The 18,357-nt window shown below is 33.6% G+C and overlaps 1 protein-coding gene across 1 annotated transcript in view; it reads right to left on the bottom strand.

Moving 5' to 3' along the window:
• Nucleotides 1-18,357, bottom strand: part of DDX10 (DEAD-box helicase 10) — a 230,211-nt gene that overhangs the window by 169,918 nt on the left and 41,936 nt on the right. The window contains exons 10-13 of the mRNA XM_006913434.3: nt 16,583-16,684; nt 15,399-15,486; nt 12,559-12,647; nt 9,495-9,972 (exon numbers count right to left, since the gene is read on the bottom strand). Coding sequence (XP_006913496.1) covers nt 9,495-9,972; nt 12,559-12,647; nt 15,399-15,486; nt 16,583-16,684 — 757 coding nt within the window. The remainder of the gene's footprint in view (nt 1-9,494; nt 9,973-12,558; nt 12,648-15,398; nt 15,487-16,582; nt 16,685-18,357) is intronic.

The following is an 18,357-nucleotide window of genomic DNA, read 5'->3' as shown; positions in this document are numbered from 1 at the left end:
AAGAGAAGGCAACAAAAAAGGTAGAGAAAAGAGCCAGAAGAACAAAGAGGGGTTCATTTCACTTTTTTAGAACTCTCTCTTTAATGAGTTTTACTAAACATTACTCGTCTGCCATGGATTGAAAATTAGAACATTAGCCCTTCAGCAAATGCAGCTTGAGAAACGCTGCCCGAAAGACTTAAAATTTAAACATCATGAAATTAGTATGCTCATAAGTATATAGTTTATACTTAGGCTTTACTTTTAATGAAAAAATAGGCCTTTCTTAATATGCAGGCATCCTGTTCCCACTGAACTGTACTGAATTGCCAATTAACTTTAGAGCATCAGCTCCCAGGAGGATCTGAATTCTCTTTATATTCTCCCTACCTGGCATGGCACTCATGCTCAATTAACCAACCAGCAAATCACACACATGCTCAGGGCACCAGCAAAGCTGGAATACTTTAAGACAAAATGTTTTTGAGATAATATATTTCAACAAAAGCAATGAAGTGGCCATAATGGAATAAATAACTTGAAGACTCTTGTTTTAAATTTAGTATTCTTTTTGTTTCAAATTATATATGGGTAGAAAGAGCACAACAATCTTTTCAGTACTTAAACCTCTAAAAGTCTTAATCGGCAATGGTAGAAGAGTGCCTTACATACTCCCAGGGAGTCACCTCTGACCATTCTATTTGAAATTCCAACACTTCACCCCCTGAATTCTGACTTCCCCTTCCTCTGCTTCATTTTCCCACAGCACACGTCCTATTTTTGGTCCATCTTCCCCCATTAGAATTTAAGCTCCGTGTGGACAGAGAATGTTATCAATGTTCTCACTGCCTGACACTTAGAAAATGTAGAAAATGTTGCTGAATAAGTCAACTCTTCTAAAAATCTCGTGAAGCCTTCATTTAATAAGCCTCTATTTTCACCTAAAATGTAAACTTCCATGGTAACAAACAAAGCTCTCCATCAAAGAAAATGTGATGTAACTCTGCCTATCACCAACAGATGGCACTAGTTTCAGCTGCTACCTTGGACTTAAATTCAGCATGTATCTTTGAAGCTGTCAAAAATATATATTGAAAAGAACAAAGTCAAAACAAAAATATGTTTGGAAAAATTCAAGAGAGTTAAAAAAAACATAAAGAGTTTAATCCAGTGTTCCCACAAATACAGTACTTCCATTAAAAAGCTTTAGGTAAATACACATTATACTAATTCCTTAAACTCAAGAACAAAGGGTCTTATGAAGAACATATTGGAAACTAACCGGTTCATAAGCAGAGGGCCTACCATATTAGCCTAAATTCTCTATAGTTATATTTGTTAGAGCTATAAATATAAACAAGCACTTGTTGATAACTTTGAAAAGGTGCTTATTTCTGATTATCCTAATAGTCAAGTTCAAAAGCAACTTATAGGACTCTCAAGAACAACCTGTCCCTATTTCATATTTCTTTCAATACCTCTACTTTACCTTAAAATGAAGATAAACATCCCATGATAAATAAAGTTTCTGAAAGTTAGGCTATAAAAGTAGGTCATTAGAAAATTCAGTAGTCAGCAGATACTTTAAATATTGCGTATATAAAAGTAGAAAATGAAAGAAAACAAGCCAAAATATTTGTTATACAAAAATGATCCAGCATATGAAAGAATAAACATCAAGCCAAAGCTTTTAGCTTTCCAATGTGAATTTACATCCTCAGGAAATCACTTGCATATAAAACTTAAATAAGGAAGGAAGAAAATATATAGCGATTAAGTATGTACATCTAAGTTTCAAGTCACAGATTACTATTCCTTCTGAATTGGAATGAAGTTTAAATTACAACTTAAGAATAAAGCACAGGATGCAAGAAAAAGAAAAGGCATATGTGAGAAAAGAGAACATGCATATCAAGTCTACTTCAACTACTCAACATTTAAGGTCATCCCACTGTTGCTCTACTTAATGGTACCAAAAATTGAGAGTATGGTAATCTTGGTTCCTGGGTTTTACTTTAAAGAGCTCGCCCTTCTATTTAATTTAACTGAGCAATATATTATATAAGACCCTTGCACACAAAGGTAATGACAATTTCAGTAATCGCCAGGTATAAGAGAAACAGAAATTAAGACATTTGTGTAGGTATATTATGAAATGAGAAAAATGCTAGCAAAAAGAGACAATTGGAATCCCAATGTTGATGGGATTAAAAAGGAAAGAAAGGCTTTCAAAGAAGAAGCAAGATCAGCACTGTGTTTTTGAAAGATAGATAAGATGTGAAATGCTGGCACGGTGAGAATTTTCTAAGAAGGAATCCCTTCAGTGTAAGTGGAAACTCATACTGAGAAGAATGAGCTGGTAGTGTGATAGAGTAGGGGATGCCTTACAAACCCAAGTGAGACGATGAACTAAAGGGAAGCATGGAAGGTCAACTACATGAAAAAAATACTAAATATTAACATGACAGAGATTTGCAGGATGATAAGTTAGAAGAACAGTGAGGACCAATTATGAGGTTTATCCTAAGCCAAGTCTGAGGTGATAAGGTATGGGGTCAGAATAGTGGCAGTGCTAGTGGGAAGTAAAAAAGAACACCAAAAGACACTGCTAAATGTAAAAATGACAGAAATCAAAAAAAGCACAATCATAATGAGGCTCAAGTAAGACAGGCCTAGGTACAAATGCCAATGTTGCCACTTCACTAACTAGAACAGCAGGCAGGTAATCAAACCTTTGAAAGCCTGTTCCTTAACCAGCAAAAGGGGGAATGGGGGTAGGGAGGTAATACTGCACAAGGTTGTGGTAAGAAATGAGATACCATATTCAAAGTGCGTGGCAGATTACAGAAAACCGACAGATGTTCATCACTTCCTAATACTTCTTATACAAAAATATAACTGCCTACAAAAAATTTCTGGAAATAAGCTACCACAGTTCATTCCCATTTTAAATCAAATAATATGGGGATAAAAGAGTGCTAAACCAACACGCTCCTAAAACAGTTCATCAGCATGCCTAATTGCTCCCCAAACAAGGACATTACATTCTCCAATATCCATTTCTAAATCGACAGTCTTAAAAATAGAAGCAATATCCATAAGCCAATATCTTCCATATAATACCTTCAAGAAATATACTGTACAGTTTTAGTATCCACAGGATGTTGCCAGTTAACCAGAGAACTCCACCAGAAAAAAATACACTTATAATCAATTTTATTTAATGATTAATGTGAAATAATTATCTGCTGTTAATATCTTTTTGGTTCTATTGACAATCGATTTATTTCTACAGGGCACTGTGTTTGCCTAATATGGTCTGATTATATCAAAGTATAAACTCTCCATAAATATTTGGCTGTGATGTCAACTGAATCTATGATATCAGTGTACAGTTTAGCACTCTTCAGATCAATGCAAGACACTGACAATGTGAAAAATGCTCTATCAACTATGCTATAATCATAAAAGCAAATTTCTTTCCTACTACTACACTTGAAGTAAATGAAATGCATCACTTTTTCTTTCTACAATGGGTACAGATTCAGAAAAGGGCCTAATTATTTACCAACTATCTCAGATATTGCCTGGCCATGGCACTGGCAAAGCTTTATCACTCTCTTACCTAAATGTTCCTATTATACTTTATCAAGTGGAAATAATAGCTAATGTTAACTATGCTCCTTCTGTGTACACAAACTGTGCTGGGTGCTTTCTATTTCTAATTATCACAATAACTCTGCCAACACAGCCACTGTTATTGGCCCCATTTTACAGGGAGAGGCACTAAGGTTCAGAAAGGCTAACTACTGAACATTATACCATAAATAGCTCCCTGTACTAAACACATACTTTCTTGTGGCCATGATTTTACTCGTTCTGTTCTCTTTGTTTAGAATGCTTTTACCCCTTCCTATTAATTCCTATCCATTTTTAAAAGTACTTCCCCTGGGACATTTTCTCTACTGCAGTGCCAATATTAGAGCTTTAAAATAGTTGGTTTTATGAATGAATAAATGAATAGAAACCTGGGATTCCATACTAAAATTCTGATTTAATAATTTGCTATGTTAACTAAAGTATAAGCCTCTAAAACTTACTAAGTACCTAGCACTGTCCCTGGCACCTAGTAGGCACTCAGTAATTGCTGCTAGAAGAGGAGGTGGAAAAGTGGGAAGGAGAAAGGGGAAAAAGAAAAAAACAAAGAGACAAGAGGCAGAAAAATCCCAGGTTCCCATATTTCAGAATCTTGATTTAGAACTTAGAATAGTTTCATGAGAAAACACTTACAAATAATAATAATAATGTTAGCTAATCTATGCTTTACCAACAGTGAGTTCTTAGAACACTAAGAATTTTGTGCAAAAACATAAGATTCAATGTAAACAGAATATAGAATCGACTCCAAGTTACAAAGAATAATCTATGAGTATCTTTCAAATCTTAATTAAAACTGACCGATGTTTACTGTTAAGAAAGCTTTAAAAGGACACTGAGCTAAAATAGAATCCACCTATCAGTCTCGTTTCTAAACAATTATAAAATGTGGAAGACAAAAGTATATGCTTTCATATTTAAGAAAAGGTAATAAAATCATTTTTAATTTAATCATTTTAATTATATATGCACACTCCTAACAGTTTCCCTGCAGGTCAACTTTCTAGATATCCAAGAGCCAATAAAACTAGCCAAAACATAAGTCTCTTCCCAATGGTGGGATGTCAACCAACCTTCTCTTACTGCCTTAGTGCGTGATCACCCCAGCTGGGCTCTCTCCTACTCATCTCTCTTATTTCTCCATCACTCAGAATTCCCTCTCTATTGCTAAGGAAATCTTTCTTTGTCAATGCCTTGATCCTGTCAAATAGAAAAGAACAAAGCAGTCTTCCAGAATACATTGCTTGCACCTGGCACTCAGTACCTATTTCTCCATTCATGCCCAAGTCTAAAGAAGTAAACATATCAATTCTGTATTTCAAGTATCTGCACACAATTGATAGACCAAAATTATTTATAATGTTGTCAATTACATTGACACAGGAAAACCACACAAATTATGGTAGGCAACAGAATAGAGTAGAAAGAATGTGATTTGGCATCAGAGATGGGTTTGTACTAACTCTACCACTGAAACTTTGGAAAATGTTAAGTATATCTGCCTTTCTTGTCAGGCAGATGACAAAATGAGCTTACAAGGAAAGTATTTGGTACATGATAAAACACCAAATATTTTATCGATAATGATATGATTATTAATAATTTCCAAGTAATCTTTAATCCAATGTGTTCCCACTGGTTCCAAGACTCAAATGAGTTTCACAAATCCTCTCCCTTTTACAAGAGGGCAAAAGAAAAAGATAATCAAGACAAACAGAATAGCATGCACCCCAGTGTACACTGCAGCGCTATTTACAATAGCCAAGATATTGGAAGCAACCCAAATGCCCATGAATAAACAATTGGATAAAGAAGTTGTGGTACATATATACAATGGAATATCACTCAGCCATTAAAAAAATGAAATCTTACCATTTGTAACATGAATAGATCGAGAGGGTATTATGCTAAGTGAAATAAGTCAGACAAAGAAAGACAAATTCCATACAATTTCACTTACATATGGAATCTAAAGAACAAAATAAACAAACAAAATATTAAAACAGACTCATAGATGAAGAGAACAAACTGGTGATAGCCAGATGGGAAGGGGGCTGGAGGTTAGATGGAAAAGGTGAAGGGATTAAGAAGTACAAATTGGTAGTTACAAAATAGTCATAAGGATATGAAGTACAGCATAGGGAATATAGTCGATAATATTGTAATAACTGTGTATAGTGCCAGGTGGATACTAGACTAATCGGAGGATTACTTCGTAAATTATATAAATGTCTAACCATTATGCTGTCCACCTGAAACTAATTTAAAATAATACTGAATATCAACTATACTTGAAAAATAAAAATTAAAGAAACAACAACAAAAGACAAACAGAATAGCCTATAATATATATATAATGAAACTAGTTTGCTTAGGTGTCCGACTTGTTGTCCTGGAACAGAAACAAAAATATTTGAACAAAGCCAGCAGTCTGAAAAAACTCTTAGTTTCCCAAGGGGAATACATTCATTTACATGTGTAAATTAAAGTATTATTTCCCATTCTGTGTATAGTTCATTTGGTTCTCATTATTTTATAGGCCTATCCTTAAAAATAGGTAATAAAAAAAAAAGCCTGTGGTGAGTGATGGCTGCAATACAACACTAAAATATAAAATGCAAGAAATGAAGGCTAAAATGGGAAGCCAACTGAGATTGTGAATGCAAAAATCACACTCAAAACCAAATGCCTGACAACATGATAAAGAATCAAAAAGATGGCCTTTTGGCTCTCTGAGCAGCAGCACTGTGGCGATCAGCAAGAACAAATGCCTTACAAAAGGCAGCAAAAAGGGAGCCGAGAAGAAAGTGGCTGACCCATTTTCTAAGATAGACTGGTATGATGTGAAAGCACCAGCATTGCTCAGCATAAGAAATATTGGGAAAACACTAGTCATAGAACTTTAGGAATCAAAATCACATCTGATGGTCTCAAGGGTCATGTTTTTGAAGTGAGGCTAGCTTATCTACAGAATGATGAAGTTGCATTTAGAAAATTCAAGCTAATTACTGAGGATATTTAGTGCTAAAACTGCCTAATTTCCATGGCATGGATCTTACCTGTGACAAAATGTGCTCCATGGTCAAAAATGGCAGACCAGGACTGAAACTCACGTTGATGTTAAGACTACCGTGGTTATTTGCTTCATCCATTCTGTGTTGGTTTTACTAAAAAATGCAACAATCAGATTTGGAACACCTCGGAACACCTCTTTTGCACAGCAGCAACAGGTCTGCCAAATTTAGAAGATGATCAAAATCATGACCCAAGAGGTACAGACAAATGACTTGAAAGAAGTCATCAATAAACTGATTCCAATTGGCAGTAAAAACAGTAAAAACTTGTTAATATTCAGCGTTGGTATGAGTAAATTGGCACTGACATACAAAACCGGTGGGACAATGATCAATATGACCTCTCTGTAGGATAGTTTGACAAAATGCATCAAAAGCTTTTAAAATGTGTCATCTTTCCAAAGTCAGTCATTACAAGAAAACTACAAGCCAATATCCCTCATGAACACTGAAGCCAAGACCCTTAACAAAATATTAACAAATGGAATCCTTCAATAGGTACAGGAAAACATATCATAATGAAGTGAAATTAATCACAGGAATTTAAGGTTGGTTCAAAGCTAGAAAATCAACTGAACAACTATATGTTCCCTTTAATAGCTACCAAAAATCATCTGACAATTCACTGTCCATTTCTGATAAAAACACTAACCCAACTAACAGAATGAATCTTTCTCAACTTGATAAAGGTATTTATAAAAACCTGTAACTAACATCAGACATAATGGTCAAAGACTGAATGTGTTTCCCCTCTGTAAGATCAGGAACAAGACAACAATGTCCACTCTTACCACTGAGTAAGAAAATGAAATAAAAGGCACACAGATTGGAAAGAAAGAAACGAAACCAGAAACCATCTTTATTCACAAAAACCATGACCATCTGCAGAGAAAATCGCAAAGAATCTCCAAAAAAAAGCCACTGGAACTACCACGTCAGTTTAGAATGACGGGTATACAAAACTTAATTGTATTTCTACATACTCGCAACAGAATTGAAAATTAAAATTTTAAAAGTACCATTTACAATATACCATTTAAAACTGTGAAATAGTTGAGATGAATAGAAAAAATATGTGCAAGATGTACATGCTTAAAACTATAAAGCAATGTTAAAAGACATTAAAGAAGGCCTAAATAGATGAAAAGATATGTCATATTCATGAATCAGAAAACTCAATATTGATGTAAATTCTCCCCAAATAGATTTATAGATTCAATGCAATTTCGATGAAGATACCAGTGGGGTTTTTGTAAAAATTAACCAGCTGATTAAAAAACTTTCATAGAAATGAAATGGTCCAAAAATCTCCAAAAAAAACTTTAAAATATCAAGTTGGAAGACTCACGCTACCCGACTTGCGATTTACTATAAAATTACATCATCAGGATGGGTGTTACTGGTGAAAGGACAGCTGTATAGACAGAATTGAGACCTACACATACATGGTCAATTAACTTTCAACAAAAGGTCAGGTAACTACATGGAAAAAGCACAGTATTCAACAAATGGTACTGGTCCTATTAGACATCCATACAAGAAAAAAAATTCTCAACCTTTACCTCACCCCATACACAAAAATTAAGTTGAAATGAATCCTCACCCTAAATTTAAATGGTAAACTATAAAACCTCTAGGAGAAAATATTTGTGACTTTAGAGTAACCACAGATTTGTCAGATATGACACAAAGTACATTATAAAAAAAAAAAAAAAAGATAAACCAGACTTCAAAAACCAGATTATTAGTCAGGAACATGGATACCAGTCAGAATGCCTAGATTCAAATTCCAGCTTTGCCAGTATCAAGTTCTGCACCTCACCATTTTACTGTCTGTGTCTCAGTATTTTCCCCTTACCTGTATAATGAGATAGTACCTACCTCATAGTTAGTCAAGGACTGAATGAGATAATGTTTAAATATTTCCTAATATAATTAAGTACTCAAAAAGTATGTTTGCTACCTTCCTAAAATTTTTATTTAGTTAAAGAATTATCTATCCAAATTTCATGGCTCAAAATTTAGTATATTCTGAGTCTTAGAATTTTATTAAACATTGTATAAAGAATAAGAGTTTGGCTTCATTTTTTATTCAATTCTCTTTAAAGAAATGATCAAGAATAACAGGCATACAAATAAGAAGGGAAATAAGAAAAGGGGGAGGGGACACATTTACTGTGTACCTAATATAACCCCAGAAAGCAGGTGCTAACTCTTTTGCTCCTCCTACCAGGTACCTACAGAGAAACAAAGGATCTACATAAAGCTTATAATAAATCTTCCTAAGTAGCCTTTAAAAAGAAGTGCTGGCTTTCAATTTAAGATACTGGATTGGTGCCCAAATGCAAATGTCTCATTAAAAGTGAAATTCATGTTTAGAGAGATTAAATTGTTGTAAGGAACATTTGTAATGATTTAAATCAGAAAGTAGTATATTAAGACTCACAATGAAGGATCATCTCACCATAAACCATAGCACCCCATTACCTTCCTTAATGTTATAATCATGACTCTGGCTACATAAAAACATGCATCAGAATACCAGTAAATGAGAAGATTCAAGCTGTCAACCCTTTAGAGTTCCCAAAGTTATGAATAATGAGAATTCTTTGGCACCTATGCCATCTCTAAATATGGAGACAGAGGGACAATTCACTGCAAAGAAAGTCATTCTACAAATTTCTCTTAGTTCTTGCTTTCCCATAGTTCCCCAAAAGCAAAAAGCAGAACACAGTAAGAAGTGGTGGGAAATAACAGAAGACACTCCACAGGGAGTACGCTTACCTGTAATGCTTTATTCTCTTTAAGGTCCAACCCAAACACATTGTGCCGCTTCACCTTTAAGAAATCAGCATCAAGTCCATCATCATCCTCCTCCTCATCATCAGCTCTGTCCAAGAAGTGTATAGCAGTTTCCTTGTTCTTCCATGACTCATCAGTGCTAGGGACGAATTGAGGTTGAGACTCTTTTCCTTTTCCCAGTTTCTCTTCTATTTCTTCTTCATCTTCCTTCTCTTCTTCCTCATCACTAATGCCATTAGCCAGTCCATCCTCTGTCCCTTCTGCTCTTTTCCCACCTTTCTGAAGGATGGACATTTTCTCATTGAAGTAGGCTCTAAATTCTTCCACTTCATCATTGGTGAGGGAGGGAGCTCTTGGCTCACTTACTTTATTATCTTGGCTCACTACCAACTCTCTGGTGGGTTGTTTCTGCATTTTCTGAAGAAATCTTACCCGTGGTGCCACAGCAAGACCAAGAGACCTTAAACATGGGCAAATGAAAATAGTTATCTCAATATACTGATGGTGTGTTTATGGGTATTATGAAACAGTTTCTCAAGAGCTGAGGTTTATTTTTAGAGCTTTTTTCCCAAAGAAAGTGTTCCTCTGAGATATAAAATTCTGGCAGGTTAGATGATCCAAAAAGCAAGCCAAAATATACTGAATACCTGTCAGAAAATATTAAAGATACCCCATTTTTCATTAAGAGGTTAACATAAAGAGCATGAGACCAGAAACAAAGAAATGGTTCAAATACTAGATCTGCCTATTTCCAGTTTAACTCTGTCAGCCTCACTTCACAAACATAGGATCACAATACTTACCAGGTCTATCTCACAGTTGTTACAGAGATCTGATGTATAACTATATGAAAACACTTTGTAAAATGTAAATACTACAGCTGGAAATGACATGGCTATGAAAGGACAAAATATAGTTCTCTGCAAAGAAGAAATTCCAGTATCATCGTTCTTCCTTCTGAGACACATAATATGACATAATAACTTCTATAAAAAAGGATTTTTAAACCGGAGGTCAAAAAAAGAAAAATTTTCTACTTCTAAGATCAAAATTCACTTATGATCATGTCTTTCCCAGCTTCTAGTTCCACTGATGGATTAGAAATAAACTCTTAAAGCAAGGCCTGCTAGAACAAATAGCCAACATTACAACACGGATCACACTGCCTTTTCCTATCAAACATGATTCATAGAAACTAAAAGGTATAACGGTAAAGTTCAGATTCAGAAATAGGACTGTTAAGGTTCAAGTCCTGCCTCTGTCACCTACTAGTTGTGTGATTGATGGACCTCTCATACCTCGGTTCTCTCATTTGCAAAATGGCATGATAAAAGTACCTGCATCATAGGGTTGTTATAAAAATGAGTTCATACATGCAATGCACTTAAAACAGTGCCTGACACAGGCATATTGAATGAACACTTGTCATTATTACTGTTATGGGGGCTATGAGTTATATCACGAACTCATATTCATCAGAGTATTTCTTTCCATGTATAACAATTACATTTATATGTCTTTATCAACTATTAAAACTTGGAGCTCCTTTAAGGTGAGAGTACATACTATAAGTCTATAATTTTAACACCTAGCACAAAGAACTATACAATTATTGGAGATTCAAAACATGTTTCTTTAGTAAAATAATTTTCAAACCTTTATTATATCCTACATACATAGCACTGCTTTAGGTATCAAGGATTTCTAAAAGAAATTAAAGATCAAGGAAACTATACACCTAAACATCCACAAAAAGTAACTGAAAACACCAAATTAAACTATAGCAATAATTTAGGCTCAGAACTTTCTGCCTTCTCTAAGCATCACCAATAAAAAGCAAAGGTCTTCAACTATAAACAGATGAGATTTACTGGGATCCAGGGCAATAAAATATCCCCTAAATATGGCCTTGCAGTGTTTAAGGATCTGTGCCTCTCCTATTTGCTAATATCTCAGCTAAGTCACTCAAAAAAACCAGGACTGAACTTCTTCATCGAGCAAAAAATCAGCTAATAACCTAAACCATGATTCACATTCAGAAATGGTAAAATTAGTGACTGGTACATAAACATATAAATGAACAAAAACGTGTTATCGATGGCATGTGGTTTTCCATCAATTACCCAGAAGGTCAGTGGCCTTACTCTGTTACGTAGAAAATTAAATGTTTCTAAAATGTTAAAACTGACAAATTATTTGTTATACTAAATTTGTAATCTAATATGAAGAATAGAAAGCAGCAGCTCACTGAGATACAAGTTTTTATTAGACTCAATTTAAAGGTAAAGGTGCACAAATTTGTGGAGAACAGGCCAAATATACAAACCCTGCCTTGCAAGTACATATTTCATCACAGACTAGGAAACTTCATGATGAAATTCAAAGTATGATTAACCTCAAAGGTGCTTCTATTGATTTTTCAATGCTTTTCCCACAGATAGGAGCCCATTAAAAAAAGAACATTCCTCTTTCATAGCTAAAAAGATTAGAAAAATATCCTTCAAATACTAAGCCAAAACAAGACCAAGAGTTCCATTTTCATATAATAGTAATCTCAGTTACTAAACAGGAACATTTTGCCACAGTAACTGCGAGTACCTGTAAGAAATGCCAAGACACAAAGAATATTCAGGAAATAAATAGTATGGGAAACCAATCTAAAATGAGAGAAGAATTGATGAAGAGACCTGTATCCAACGCATAAAAATAACTGTCTACAGTAATCCAGGCCAGCGTTTCAGACAATAAGAGGGCTGCAGACACTAAAAGATTTCAAAGAATGCTTATCAGTTGCTCTCCATCTCCTTCAAGACCAAACTATAGGAAGCTGCCTGTATAACTTAGAGGAATTTAAACAAGTAAGAAACTTCTTCCTGACAAGAACTGAACACTCAACAAGTTTTCCACAGATTACAGAATCTTTTTCTCTGCATCTCATCTCTTAACATTAGGCAGAGTGGTTTAAACTAGGCTTGTCAGAGAACCAAGCTTCAAAGAAGTTCTCTCTAACTTTTAAGATTCACAAAACGATAATATGAATACTTACAGGGCATATTCAGGTATAGGTAACTTGCTCACATCAAATATTTCTTTATCCTTCATCAGATACACTGAACGTATGTAGGAGACAAAACACTGTAAAAGTAAGTTTAAATGACATAATAGTCAGAAAGAGAAAATGGATTTAAAGCAAGATAAAAGAAAATTAACTAAACAGATAAATTCAACAGTAATGAAAAATCTGAAAAATAATTTTTCCACAAAAACAAAAAACCTACCTTTTTAAAATTGTAATATTAAAAAAGACTTTAAATTTGGTTTCATTAAGCCAACTTAGAGAATATTATCTTCTCAAAAAGCTATTCAAGAAGTTAATATCATTCATTTGCAACATGGCATGACGGGAAAAAACATAGTTTTGGAACAACATGGATGATAATCTGAGCTCCAGAGCTTACTAACTGAGCAAGTTTGTTTCCCTGTCAGTTCCCTCATCTATCAAACAGAGATAATAGCACTTTCTACTTAGAGTATTACGAGAATTAAATGAGAAAATATGTAGAATATACAGGCACATTTTCTGGAATATACACAAGTAAGTACCAATAAATCCTAGTTCAGTTATAATTATTACTGTAGTAGTCAAAGGACAAGTTTTCCAGCAAAATAGATTTTACTGTATTTAATTAAGCTAATAAAGTCATGACAGGAGTTTTATTCCTAAAGCTTTTCCTTTTCTATCATAATTCGCCATCATTATAATTTCAAGAAATTTGTCATCAACTTGTGTTTTTGTGTTTTAAAAAAAAAAAATAATAATATCTTGATGGCAAGACCTAAACAAACCAAAATTTAAACATGGTCCTGACCCTTTGTCAGTTTGTAAAATAAGCAGGCAACAAAGATCATGAAACATCTAAGTATTTTTATTTTTTAATTTTAAAATTACTTTTTGTAAAGTATATCTAATTCCCATTTGTGTATTTATAAACTTCACATTTTTTCTAACTCTATACTAATCTTTTCTTCAAGACATTTACACTAATCTTCAAACCATTTTCCCTGTCTACACAGGAATAATGGTTCCAGGTCAAGGATAATTTTTTTCCCCTACAGTCATCCACAAGAAATCACCCCAGTTACTTATTGTTTTTGTTCTATCCAGATTATAATCAAAAGGTAGAAAATAACTTATATGAAACTAGATAGCTTGCTGCTGCTGGCAATACAGTTAGCCATTCTGCTAAATCATGCGTGAAACCCAATAAAGCACATCATTTATTTCAGTGTGCTATAATCTTCATCCTGGATGGTTCATCTGTTGCATGCACAAACCAGTGAAACAATATCCTTCCAATATTTCATATTTCCCAACTCATAATTAAATGACCTCCTAGGTATGCAATAAGTCACAACATAATAGAATTCATGTATATTATTTTTAAATTTGCTTATTATTTCCAAAACTTCTACAACAATTTAAATCCTAGCTAAAGTATGTCTGCCTGACAAAACATGCACACAAATGTTTGCAAGCCCAAATACATGCCCAAAAATTTTAAGAAAAAAAAATTTGTTTAAAGTCCCTTTTCATTAGATTTCAGGTGAAGTGAGCTTATAGAAGTCCTGCATAGTTCATTATTTGATTTTCTTATATTGTAGATTCAATTTCTCCTTAAGTATCATGGAAGTTCTGAAGAAAGCAGGGCCTGAATTTGCATCTCAGGTCTGCCACTTAATAACTATGTGACCCTAGACAATTTTTAATTTTGTCAAGGTACTATTTACTCATCTATAAAATCAAATCAATATCACCTACCTCACAGGTTGTTGGGAATATTAAAATAACAATGCACAAACTGTCACACATAAGAGTCATGTCACGGCAAAGTGCATAGCACATAGTAAGCATTCAACTTTTAGCACAGTGATGATAATTTGATAAAATATAAGTTAATTTTTATAAGATCTCTTTAAATAAAACCTCTTTGCTGAAAATATCTGGTTTTAAAACCATAACATAAAAGCCTAACTGACTGTTTTTCTGCCCAGACTCTTCTATCTACTTAGGATGCCCTTTCCATAGCCCCTCTATTTTCTTCCTCCCACTTCCTCTATCTGCTGAAATAGGATCCAACCTCTAAATCCCTACTTTCTAACTCATTGTTGATGTGTTATGGTAAGTGCAAAAGTAGATATCATATGTAGATCTCCTAACTACAATATAAGTAAAAGAGTGGTGAAAACAAAGAGCTTTATATCAGAGATTCAAATATTCGTCAATTCAAAGATTGGATAGCTGTAAGCACAATGAAAATTAATTTCATATCTTCCTTTCTAAAGAATCTACTGTTGGGTACTCTAAGGACTAAAATATATGTTTAATTAAAACACTTGTTTGTGTATTTGCTAATTGAGAGGATTTCTAAGTCCAGAAAAGTAATTTGAGAACATTAAGTCATATTTATAGATTAAAATCTCATTCCTAAAGACAATTTAGCAAAAGTGTTATGCTTTCTAGAAATTAAACCTAATATAAGAAGAGATATTAATCTCACAGTCAATAAAGTACGATCAGGAGTTAAGAGTAACTTTACTGAAGAAATCAAAAGTTGGTAACTTTTTTAAGTATATTAGAAATCAGGCCTCTATGTATTTGAAAATCATCTTGAAGAGGATTTTCTATGTATAAGTAATAGACATTTTCCCAGATTACTATAAGAAATATATGATTTTTTTAAAGTTAAAGGATAAACTAATCTGAAAATTATACTGCTTGAATATCTGAAGCATTACCATGAAAACCAGAGGTAGCAGAAAATGATGGAATTTAACTTTATTATATGCTCCATTACAACAAAGGTATCCAATTCAAAAATGACTTACCCTTTGAGCTCTTTCTTTTAAATCTTGATCTTGAGCTAAAAATGATTCCAATTTTTTCTGGACATCTATAAGTTTTTCTGGATTGATTCTTTGTAACAAAAAGATAAAGGTTAAACTAAGACATCTCAATTTTAGAAACTGAAAACAGTATACTATATTCCTCAGTATTTTTAAATCTGTAACATTATTTCTCATCTACGAGCCAGATTAGACTGAGATTAAACCAGACATAAATCTGACTCTCTTACATGATGAATAATGCAGGAAGAATAAATGAAAGATCAAACATCTTCTCTAAACGTCACATGCTGAGTGAGCAAAAGATACTAAGGTTATTTCTACAAATAGCATTGGTTACTTCTTAAGACTATAAAGTTAGAAAGTAGCCTCTCATGGGAGATGGATCATGAATGAAGTGGAAAAAATGAAATCTAATATCATTTGTGTATTTCCATTTTCAGTCAAATATCATAAAACTAACTTCAAATTAATATGGTTTTCTTTATCTGGATATTAGGCATGATATAAAAGACTTGTTAACTAGATTCTGCCCAGGAAGGCTACAGGAAAGAATGAAATACTTACATGGGTCTGAATTTCACAAAAGAAACCCCATTTGTTTTCCTGATTTTAGACTGAACTACTTTCTTCCTGAAAACGTGGGTGATGATAGGTGATTATAGTAGATAAGGTCGTTTTTACTTTTCTTTTAATTATAAAAAATTTCAAAATATACAAAGGTAGAAAACTTTCACTCAGACTCAACAATTACCAACAATTACCAACTCATAGACAATCCTGTCTCATCTAAATCCTTTCCTATTCCTGCCCTCAATTAAACAACCTTCCCAATTATTTTCCTCTAAATAAAAACCAGGGTGTTTCAAGGACCTCAATACAAAGGAGACTCTGATAAATTCCACTGACATTCAATCTGAATATTTTTGATGATAGAAGTACAATCCTGATTGTACTTTCAACCATCGATGCCTCCTGAAGCTAATAAGTTCTCCTTTTCATCTTATCTTCTCCACTAACAACAGTCTTCTGAAAAATTAAAAACAAAAAAGTCATAAACCAGACAGCAAAAAAGAATAGAAGAAGGAATTAGGTATATATAATTAAGCATAATTTCATGCCTTCAATATCCTAACAATAATATCAAGACACCAAATAGTTCTTACTTGATTGCCTTCACAGGCACTTTCTTCTGAAGAAGCTGCTGTACCATCCCTTTTTCTTCTGAGGGGAGCAAAATTAATAAAGCTTCACCATCCTCTTTATACCTAAACAAAAAAACAAACAAGATCTCTTCACATCAATGCAATCTGTATTTTATATTTTAACAGTTTGATAAGTAGGTAACATGTAAGCAAGTTCATCTAATTTGTAAATATTAGAAATATCATTTTTTTGAAATGTGACAACAGAAAACTGGAACTCCGAATACCTTTTTCAAATTTTCATCACTAGTTATAATTCCTAGTGACTCTGAGGCTATACCACAAGAACTAGATCGATCCTAAGAAACAAAACAATTAAATTTCTTAAATAGCATTCTACTTATAGCAAGATGACAATTTCTCATTCAAGCCACTAGAATATTATAATAAAATTAGTCATTTAATAAACATGGAATCCAATACATTAAAGAAATCTAATCTTCCTGGGGATTTGACCTATAAGAAATAGATCTCTACCCAGGTAAAAAACTTGCCTCCAATCCATGTACTTCTTTTCCCTTACCTAGTAAAATCTTATTTCATAATGTGCCATCAGAAATTTCTATATAAGCAGGCCACAAGGCACTCATAGTTACTTAAACTTCTTGTGCTACCTGAACACAGATTTCCCTGACACCTTATTCTCAGCTACATTACGTGCAAGCAATAAGAGAGAACAGAATTGGATATCTGTGGGAAAATTTTTTTATTAATTTTTATTATGGTCTATGGTAATTTTTTAAAGACACAAAAGAAAAAATAATTTCAAAGCATTCTCTTCAATGGTTCATACTATAAAACATGAGCGGTAAGTTTTTAGAGTTAATCAAATAAAATTATTTCCTGAGAAAGTATGCCAGGAATAAACTGTAAAAACACACAAAAAAATAGAAAATGACTACCCATCCCTCCCCGACTTCAGTGATTTAACAATCCAGTTGACTAGAAAAGATAAACACTCAAAAGCAAGAGATTCAAAAAAGAGGCCTAAAATGGTAAACGAGTAAGTGTCAAAGGACAACCACGGGCAATAAATAAACACCACAAACTCAGAATTGAAGAGACATCACTCAGGGTTAGCAAGAAAAAAACAGAAACAGGTCATAACAGATGGAATTTGAGGTGGAACCTAAAAATGGATAGAAAGAAAAAAAGCTAAAGTATCCCAAAGGGAGAGAATAGCATGAACAAAGGAACATTAACCACAAAATACAAGGCAAACTTAGAACTAAAGATAGGTGAAACTCAACCAAAGCCAGTGTACATAAGTAAACTGTAAGAAAGACTGCTAGAAAGGTACATAAGAGTCTGGTTTGGGAGGACCTTGGATGCATCTGTTTAGAGAGACAAAACCACTGTACATGAGCAAAACTTTATCATTGAACGCTGGAGGGAAAAGTTGACTTTGTTGATTTATTGTACCATACTATAAAAACTAAAGGGCAATTTTTAACCTCATATATTAATTTTAAAACTCCACTCCTACGCATAAGGTGAAACTCTAGTGTAATACCTTTACAGAAGTACATAAAAGAGTGTCTATAGAAAAGTATGAAATAAATCAAAACTGTTAAAAGTTTTAAATTAATTCATACATTTTTAAGACTTTAAGGGGCCACTATATGCCAAGCACTAAAATAGTGTGATAAAACAGACATAGTGCTGGCTGTCACAGAGCTTACAGACTACTAGGGATAGACATCAAAACCAGGAGTAACAATAAAGTGGTATGAATG

This window comes from Pteropus alecto, unplaced genomic scaffold, assembly GCF_000325575.1.
Source record: "Pteropus alecto unplaced genomic scaffold, ASM32557v1 scaffold385, whole genome shotgun sequence".
Lineage (NCBI taxonomy): Eukaryota > Metazoa > Chordata > Mammalia > Chiroptera > Pteropodidae > Pteropus > Pteropus alecto.
The sequence above is the reverse complement of the archived record's forward strand: the minus strand, read 5'-3'. Positions and strand labels throughout refer to the sequence as shown.